This window comes from Sitodiplosis mosellana, unplaced genomic scaffold, assembly GCF_009176505.1.
Source record: "Sitodiplosis mosellana isolate CC-2019 unplaced genomic scaffold, AAFC_SMos_1.0 Smas_scaffold_52, whole genome shotgun sequence".
NCBI classification, from domain to species: Eukaryota; Metazoa; Arthropoda; class Insecta; order Diptera; family Cecidomyiidae; genus Sitodiplosis; species Sitodiplosis mosellana.
The window spans coordinates 337,558-347,263 of NW_022595294.1; the positions used below are offsets into that span (position 1 = coordinate 337,558).

General features: G+C 34.9%; 1 protein-coding gene and 1 pseudogene across 3 annotated transcripts; one reads left to right on the forward strand and one right to left on the reverse strand.

Annotated features, from left to right (window-relative positions):
- LOC129570277 (twitchin-like) overlaps positions 1 to 5,523 on the reverse strand; it is an 8,626-nt pseudogene extending 3,103 nt beyond the window's left edge.
- A 1,223-nt stretch (positions 5,524 to 6,746) lies between these two features.
- Positions 6,747 to 9,638, forward strand: LOC129570314 (uncharacterized). 3 transcript variants are annotated; one of them, XM_055449871.1, is made up of 6 exons: positions 6,747 to 7,218; positions 7,992 to 8,006; positions 8,106 to 8,134; positions 8,549 to 8,702; positions 8,852 to 9,004; positions 9,437 to 9,638. In XM_055449871.1, coding segments are annotated over exons 1-6 (507 nt in total). In that variant the 5' UTR covers positions 6,747 to 7,064; the 3' UTR covers positions 9,439 to 9,638. The 3 variants fall into 3 exon arrangements, with proteins under 3 accessions (XP_055305846.1, XP_055305845.1, XP_055305848.1); XM_055449873.1 differs by having other exon boundaries at positions 6,748 to 7,218; positions 8,852 to 8,982; XM_055449870.1 differs by lacking the exon at positions 9,437 to 9,638 and having other exon boundaries at positions 8,852 to 9,428.
- Positions 9,639 to 9,706: the final 68 nt, after the last annotated feature.

The window sequence follows — 9,706 nt, forward strand, 5'->3', positions numbered from 1 at the left end:
TTGATATGGACCAGATTGATCGCGTGTCGGTTTCTTGATCGTAAAAATGGCTTTGTCATCTTTGACTTGCACTTCAACATCTTTCAATGGTTTTCCATCTTTAAGCAGCGCAGCTACGACCGGAGTTTGCTTTTTACCGTCAACTATTGAATAAGTCAAAATTTAAAAAAACGAAACATTTTAGTTCATATTCGTAATAAAAAAAATTCAAACACTTACCTTTGAATGGCACTTCAATAACAAGCGGTTTACTGACGGGCCCTTCAAATTCTTTTGGTGCGTTGATTTGTGGTTTACTCTCACCCTTTTCAACGGTGAGCTTGCACGATGAGCTCAAATCTCCTGAATGAACTGAAACCTCACCGGCATCAGCCAATTTTAAGTCGTTGATTACCAATCGATGTTTGCCGCCACCCAAATTCTTGATTTCAATGCGATCGCTCTTTTTAATGGGCTTGCCGTTGAGTTTCCACACCGCTGGTGCTTTTTCATCTTCTAATTCAATGTCAAACACCACTTTATCACGTTCAACACCGGTCGTGTCCTTGAGTGTTTTGTTAAATTTATTCTTTTTGTTGACAGTCAGATCGGCTTCTGTCTTATCAGCGTTACTTTTACAAGAGTATTGGCCGCCATCTGTCAATTTCGCATCTTTGATGATGAGTTTGCGTTTGCGACCCTCTTTAACCTCCTGGATGCGGTTTCCGTCCGGCTTGATCTCTTTGCCATCCTTGAACCATTTCACATCACCTAGAGGATCGTCCAGCTCACAATCCAATGTAACAGTGTCCTTTTCAAAGTTCTGCTGTGATCTTAGCAATTTAAGGAACCTGTACGGATATTCTACAAAATAAGCAATAGAGAGTGTGGTTACTCGTCGCTGTTACTATTTCATTTAACATATTATTCTTTTCGATTTACTTACCAACCACTTTGACTTTGGTTTCAGTTTTATCGGGTTGTCTCTCAAGTTGGCATCTATAATCACCAGTATCCTCCAAATCGCAGCCTTTGATATGCAATGAACAAACACCGAACAAATCTTTGTCGATTACAATTTTGTCGTTGCTGGTCAATTTCTTATCACCCTTATACCACGACACAATGGCATTCGGATCACTAACGGTACATTCCAAGGTCAATCCATGTTTGGTAAAACCATCGTACTTCTTATTCAATGGCTTGATGAATTTATACGATGGATCGGCGCGATCGACAGTCAACTGTGCCGTTGATGTTACACCACCAATATCGATGGTATAGTAGGCTGAATCTTCTAATTTCGGATTTAAAACGGTTAGATAGTAGGTATCACCATCGTTCCGGAATTTATGTTTCACACCCATGAACAGTTCCTGAAACAGAATTTTATGTCAGCCAAAAATTGAAATGTCATTTCGAATGTAAATCGTTCTAGATGTACATACGTTTTTGCGACAGAACCATTTCGGTTTTGCGTTTGGTCTCGTGAATTTGGCCATAAATTCAACCTTCTTGTCTTTTCCTTCTTTCGCCGTTTGGTCTTTTAGTGGGATCAAAAATTCATCTTGCGCCTGCGAAAAAGTGGGAAAATGTGTTATGCCTTTGTCAGTAGAAAAAAAAATCATGTCCAAAAGTTGACATGTTCATGTAATTATTCGAAAAGTCAGAAAAATCCGCGAAAATCTTTAGAAATTTGGATTGGGTTTGTACTTAAAAATAAACGCCAAAATGCTATTGAAATTGGTTGGAACAATATATTATTATTATTACTATATAATAGAACAAATATCCGAAACAAAAATCCTTACTTTTTGCACACCTTTCAAATCGACTTTCAATTGTACTTTGTCCTTTCCCCATTTGGCGTACTTGCTCTTCCTCAACAATGTACGGAAGTCCGTGCAGCCTGGTTTCGAAACATACAAATGCGCTTCGTCGGAGAAGGTGCCATGACAGTTCGTGAAAACGATCTTGTATTTGCCTTCGTCACTTGTTTTAATGTTGCGAATACAAAGCGTGACCGTGTTGGTTTCGCCATCAGTATGGAATTTATAGCGAATACCTTCGAGGAGTGGAGTCACACCTTTGTAGTAGAATTTGAATGTTGGTGCCGGTGTACCTTCAACTTGCGCACTAATATACCCAGTTTCACCTGATTGAATAGAGTTAGTTTTCACTTAGTAGTGTTCAATACCAGTAGTGGCAAATAGACCAGAGAGACTCATTTTGTATATCTGCTGTTTTGTTTTTTTTGGGGTGATAGCTGATCTATTCTTCGTAACTAATATCTCTAGATGTAGCCCTATACAAAATGAGATCGCTGAAATAGACAATTAACTTTAATTGACAGTCAATTGTCTATTTGCCGGTTAATAGTTAAAAAAAAAAGTTATAAACCTTCAACAGCTCCGTAACTGTCATACATATCAACAATTTGCGGTTTCCCTGGTGGACCGATATCTCTTAATGGCGTTGATTCTTGATTAATTTGACCTTCAAGTGCTTTTGAGATAAGTGACGACCTACGTCCCTGTGAATTTCGTTTGTTAATTACAGAACAGGAAGAAAAATAGAAGAAAATACAACATTTCTCGATTCATGGTGATTCGTATTCGATTCACTCGTTGGAAAATAAGAATACAAAACACCAATTCAAATTGAGTTTTCTCAATTTTGTGTCAAATGGACACATGAAATTGAGCTCTATTTTCCATGTGCTGAGTTCTTCCCAACATTAAAGCTTAATTCAATGAGTTTCTTCTTTTCTAAGAGATTGATGTATTCAAGCGGTTCAAAATTTCATACCTTGTTGTCTGCGGCCATTTCACCTGGGCGTAGCTTTCTATTCGCCTGTTGTTTAAAAAAAAAAGAAGAGGAAGTCTTATCGATTTGATCTCAAATTGGTTGAATTGAAAAATTCTTTCGTAAATTTTACTTAGGAAGTAGTACGTGGAAAAACATGTATTGCTTTTTCCAAGGATCATGTGACTTCACCAAAATTAATTTCCGAATGGTCTTTAATAAAAAGTATATGCATGTTTATCAAACATACGTTTTCCGATGGCTCAGCATCTCAGCATTTCGTATCTGCGGATATATCCGAGCATATTGACGACGCAAGTCACTGTATAAGTGGCGTACAGCTACATCGACTACACACAAACAGAGAGTTTTACACACAAACAGAGAGCACAGTGTTTGTGTGTAGTCGATGTAGCTGTGCGCATTGACGCATGCCACTTATACAGTGACTTGCGTCGTCGATATGCTCGGATATATCCGCAGCATACGAAATGCTGAGATGCTGAGCCATCGAAAAACGTATGTTTGATGTTTATCAAAGTGAAGAAATATTGATTTGGTATAAATCCAAGGAGCGCAAACATTGCGCTACATTAGCTCGTTTTTGGAACAATTTCTTTGATAAGTGAAAATAAAACATAAATTGAGAGACCTATCATGATGATTCATAGATATTTTTTCTTTTGAAAATCCAATTTTGAAAGAACAAAGTAAAAACATTGTAATTTATGTGTTATTTATTCACAAAAATAGATTAAAATGAAAATTCAAAGTCAACACGAAAACACCTCTACGGTATAAGATATGCATACACACAAAACGATATGGAATTCAATTCTGTGTGTGCGTGTGCGTTAAATGCGTGAAACTACGAAGCTATTGACTGATTCTATTTCAAAAGAACGAAGAAAAAAGAATTCCACACGAATACGAATTATACGGCTACGATTATGTCAACAAGTCAACATTTTCTGGTTTAAAAATAGACGAATATACAAATATTCCAAATCGTTGTAACATACATAAGATCAAGCAAGTGATCGCTTAAAATATTTTTCGATTCGCGTACACATCGATTGGACGTTTTGTGAATGGAAGCAGCACAAAAGTAATGGTAGCCGAATCGAAAAGTCAAACAATAATTTTAATTGATTTGATATAATCAAACGATTTAAGTAACTTGAATGAAACACTGATTTCTTGTCAATTTATTTTCCTAAAAAAAAAACACATATCAAATGTCCAACTCATTTGTTCACTTCATATTTATCTGTACCACATCTGCTCTATTTTATTTGAAACATATTCATAATGTGTCATACGACTATTTTTAGGTTTCTCTTGCTACTTGGCAACGGACATTCACAAATTAAATCATACTCACGAAGTGAGAAAACGTAAAAAAAAAAAAATTTCAGTCGTTCGAGAATGACAACATTCTCCAAGAAATACTCAAAATTCCTTTTTTTCTTCGTTGAATTGAAGGACATGGCACAAATGAACCATTCATTGCATGATAATAAGTATTGTAGAATGGAATAATAATCAAAAAGCTACGAACCCCATCGCTTATTATCAAACTTGGTCGTCGTCCCAACTCTTCTGGTGGCAGTAATGTGCCGAGACGGAATGCTTGACCTGATCCAGATGCCTTACGTTCACCGGATGCGTTTGCTGCTGGTGCATCTCCTGATTTAATGGATGCTTTATTGGGTGCCTTAACTGCTGCTGGATCCTATTCAATATTCAATATCAAATTTCATGAATATCTGCGTCGTTTCAATAATTCGGACAATTGAAACCGATGAAATGATGATCACAAACACACTAACCATTTTTTTTTTACTTCGTTTTCTATCTACTCAATGGTATTTGTTTTTTTTTCTTTCGGGTTGAATGCAACTAACTAATATTCATTCATAGATATCAGCTCACTTGATTTTGCAAGAAAGAAAGAGTAATAAACAATGAACATTAAATACTACGAATCAAAAAAATAAATGTGTGTTCAGGATTGAGTTTTTTTCCAACACTTAACGATTCGAACAAAACACATAAAATCACAAATTGGCCAAATTATTCAGTAATTTCTTTTTGGCACCTCCCAAAGTTCAAGCATTAATTAACAACAACAATCACATGAATTTAACCCGTATCCATCGTTAATTTTTTTTTTCAAACGTCAGTACTGCTTTGTTTGAATAAATTTGAAAAAGTGAAGAATACTACATTATCTTCCTTTCTTTTTTATCTTGTATTAGACCAATAATCACATCTTTTTTAGTTCTTTTAGCTATTTCAAATCAACATTTGGTCAATAGACTGGCGATTTCAGAAGAAACGCAAAATGAAGATTGAAAATAGTCTCAAAATTTACACAAAACGTGGATACGGGTTTAAAAAAAAATAGAAAAAATGCATGAAATGATAAACATCTAATCGAATTAGTTTAAAGTCGATGCGGTGCAATACGTTGCAACGATCATCCAACTGAATGAATTGTTGAATTAATTGAACTGGCTCGAAAAACCCAAATAATAACAAACACACAAAGGAGTAAAGATGTATTAGCACAATAACATAGAAAATTCACTTGAAAAACTAACACTGTACTGGACACTCAACGTAAATCACTACAGAAAGAAAAAAAATCTAGAAAAATTAATAAATTCGCTTTTCAATTTTCACCCAGTTATTTTCGACTGCTGCCGCACAGTCCAACTTGTTCCACTGAACTACTTGAGAATTTCACAAATATCTTTTCAATAAAATCACTTCGCCCATGAACTATGTGTGAGCTATCTGGCTTGAATATGAATTTCGATAGCCAATCGCTGAAATAGAAAAGAAATTAACAGCGAGCGGTGAGAAAGAAATCAACAGAAAAATTCTATTTATAAGAATTTGTATCATTAAAACAGTTCGGAGATGTTGATTTAAAAATAAGCGCACACATCACAGATCGAGAAAGGCGTATATAAGAGAGGCCTCTCCAAACATAATTTTCTCGTGGCCACGATTGAATCGTCTAGAAGAGCACGTTTTATGCTAAAGAAACACTTTATACCGTCGGATTTCGATTGTTGAAGCATGATTTAAACAACAATATTAATTACTACGGTTTTAAATTCCCTTTTTGTAAACTTCGATCAAGTTGGATGTTCCATTCTCACCAATTTAATTGTCTAGCATCGAGTAAAATTCAATTGTGGCTAAAGAAGAAGTTGTTGATTTTTTTTATCAAGAAAATAATCGAACATTCTTCATCGATATCGTATCATTTTTGTGTCCATATTTTTGCCCTTTCATTGAAAAACTTCAATTTCAGGTGTTGAAATGGAAATTAATAATTAAAGAAATTCTTGAAAAGAAATGGTATACCGTTTATTGGTTGATCAAAAATATTCTCCCCGATTCCCGATATCGGGCGATGGTCGTGGTCGATACATTGAAATGAGAAAAAAGACTTTTGTTAAAGATTCGAGTCAAGATAATGTAGTTTTTGACGAGAGCTTATTGTTTCTGTTTGTGCGTACCAACATTTTTCCAACTGTACATTAAGGCGGTCAAAAATCGACCACCTACTGTATAATATACAGTGTTTATAATGTACTATATGCTTATATCATTTGGTTTGTAATTCACAGTCTATATAACGTCATTTATCGTACATCGTCCGCCGATTATTTACAAAATTCGCGCCGGTACACACACACGACAAGTGTTATGCGAATTATTGAAATTGTCAGCACATTTCGAATATAAATGTTGCAACGCATCGTTTGTTCGTCGTATGAACTTTAAACGAATCGTTTAAGCATCTGCGGAAAAATGATTCATGTTGTCTCGTTTTTTATCCCATGCCATTTATTCGTATTTTCTCTCAATGGATATAAGGAAAGCGCCAATTTGTCTGCACACATACAACCGCATTGTGTGCCGCTCAATAGAAACCTTGTTCCAATCCATGTCAAGAGTTGCGTATCCGCCAATCAGTTCTTTTACTCTGCTCTTGCTATCAGTTCAGATAAGTTCAGTATATTGCCGAAAATAGGCAAAATTTTGATAAATCCGGGATTTCCTGTGAATTTGTCTTGATTTTCGTGCCGTTTGAACGAAGAATTGGAATATTCCGAAGAAGACGAAGAAAAAAGAGCAAGAGCAGCAGAAAGGGAGATAAAACGAATAAATTTTCATTTAAAAAGCGATTTTGTTTATCCTTTGGAAAACAGTACGCTTATCTAGTGCAATACATTCCAGAAAAAGTGACTCGCCCAAATATGGAACGAATAAATAAATTAATCCATAAAATTCCAAGTGTATCAACATGCTGTTTTTGTGTTGATTTGCGAACGGCTGGTTTAATCATTGGTTCACTGAGACTGGTCGGTTTCACTCTGTTACTTTTCAAAGTAATTTCATGGCGAATGCTTTGTAAGTAGAATTGTTATTTTGCTGTATTTAGAGAGGGATATTATGTAAACACAAAGGTGTCATGATGTCGCCGTGTAAGCGAGACAATACAAAGTTATCAATACTCAATTCTGGTTTATATTGGTAGACATTATCCATTGGATAAATGAAGTAATTTTCAAGTGAAACAGGATACAGATTTACATTTTGCCGTAACACATTAATATTGTAACGAAGAGCCAAAGTAATGCTATTACAATTGTAATGCCAAAATTTAGCATTACCGATAATGTGTTACAATTGTAATGCCAGTCATTTGGCATTACCGGTAATAGCTATTACAATTGTAATAACATTACAGGAAATTTTTGTTAACGTAATGCTACTACCTATTACATTTTTAATGCCGGTAAATCTGTAAAACAGGATAAGCAGCTATATCTAATCAAACATAATAAACGAGATATAATTTTTTAAGCGAATGTAAATAATCAAAAGTTTATGCCACCAATTCATGCAATTCAAATGAAATGAAATTGTAAAGCGGTTTGGCGAATGCCACTGACATATTTAACGCAGTAAAACGTACTTATCTGCAGTAATAAGAGCACATCAACAAGATGGCATAGCATTTTGTGCCGGAGAGACAGAAATTTGATTTGTTTATGCCGAATTTGTCTTGGTCAAAAAACGTTAAGCAATAGCAAAATTTTCACAAATCATTTCCAAGAAAAAAAATCTTTGAAAAATAACAAAACTAATAATGAATATTTGTTTCGTTTCTGTCTTTGCAGTAATAATATTGCTAGGTAAGATTATATTTGTAGTTTGGATTAATTACTGATATCCAATGCTCTAATCATTGATTAATTGTTTGTTTGTTCGTTCATTTTCATATGAATTTCAAGATGTGTGCTGGATCTACGGTATTCTCAAAGTAAATTTAATTCCCTGATCTGAAATCAAAATTGATTTTCATGGAAAAAATAAAAATAAATTCTAAATTAATCTATTTAACTAACTTATATGAACGATTGACACCTACGCGCTTTGTAATCGCGCTATTCTGTTCTATGGTATGCAAGGCATATACAGAGACGATAGTGGACAGAGGAACAGTGGGAATGTACTCGAACATTATAAACAGTAATACTGACAGTCCTGTTACAGTATTCACGTGCATCGTAGTAGCCTGTGGATTTTCTTCTCTGCTTTGGAAAACATAGAGCGAAATAGTGCGAATACAAAGCGCATAACATCAATCGTTCATACGTGTAAATTCATTGAACATATATTCCAAATCTGATGATCATTTCAATAATTGACTCTTTTTTCATCTCTTTTTGAACAGGAGAAACCAATTTTCATGCTTCCGACCATACTAACGTTGGTTGTGGCGTTATTCGAAATCAGTCTTCTTCTATTTATTTTGGCTGCATTTTTGATGGCTGAAGCTACCGTCCCAATAATATTCCTTATTTTGTTAGCGTTGGCTCCGTTTTTAGGTAAATTTTCATGTGTCTTGATTCGTGAATGGACTTTACTTTTGTCGAAATAATAACTGTGTCCAATTTTACGTTATTCGTGTCTTCTCTTAATGTTTGCGGATAAATTAAATCAAGTCGTTTGTATGTTCTTTCTCCTCTTCTCTTAGCGTTTATAATACATGTTATGCTCGTGCAAGTTTCATTGTACAAAACAATGACCGAACAACCGCCACCTTCAATTGAAGCAAACGCTCACTCTGTTGAGTATAAACCGGAGATGGCTCAGGACGAGAAACTGGTATTAGACTGTCGACATTCATGTACTGTTTCTGTTTCTTCGGGCATTTCTTTCGATGATTAAAAATGAGTGCATTCAATAGACTGTAGTTTGTAAAGCAAATGAACGTCCACCAAATGCTATGCTTTTGTAAGCGGCAATAAAAAAATGTTTTTGAGTGAAAATTAGACTCTCTTTCGTGTGCAACGGTTTTCAAGTATTATTTTGGAGCCAGCAAATGTTTTAAAACCAATCGTCAATCGGTAATTCTAGTTGCACTTTTGTAAATACTGCGATAAGATCTGGATTTATTGACAATTGACAGCGGTTCACATATTATTACAAATTACCGAATTCCGTCCGTTGAACGCACTTATTCTTTTCGATAGAAAAAGAAGAAGAAAATGAGATTACACTGAAACGACATTCGATATAAATAGCGTAACTCTATTATTAACATATTTTTATAAAATAGGAAACTCAGTATGATGTTTAAAAGGGCCCATAAACGTTCAGATGGATGACTGAGGTGTGTATATTGTGCGTGGAAACAAATTGTGGTTGGTTGACGTTTCCATATATACTTTGAATCGAGTTGAATTACATATTCCGTGGGTCATGATTCTTCTTATAATATTAAATTTTCAATTTTAATGTAAAATTGTTCAAAGTACAGATGAACCCGTGAGCATAAAAAGAACGTATTGACTCTTCGCCGATGAATACGAAACGCAAAAAAATCGCC

Coding starts and splice junctions, on each gene's coding strand:
- LOC129570314 (XM_055449870.1), top strand. CDS start 7,065: ATGGAACGAATAAATAAATTAATCCATAAAATTCCAAGTGTATCAACA. Junction 8,135..8,548: donor GGATCTACGGTATTCTCAAA/GTAAATTTAATT, acceptor CTTTTTGAACAG/GAGAAACCAATTTTCATGCT. Junction 8,703..8,851: donor AGCGTTGGCTCCGTTTTTAG/GTAAATTTTCAT, acceptor CTCTTCTCTTAG/CGTTTATAATACATGTTATG.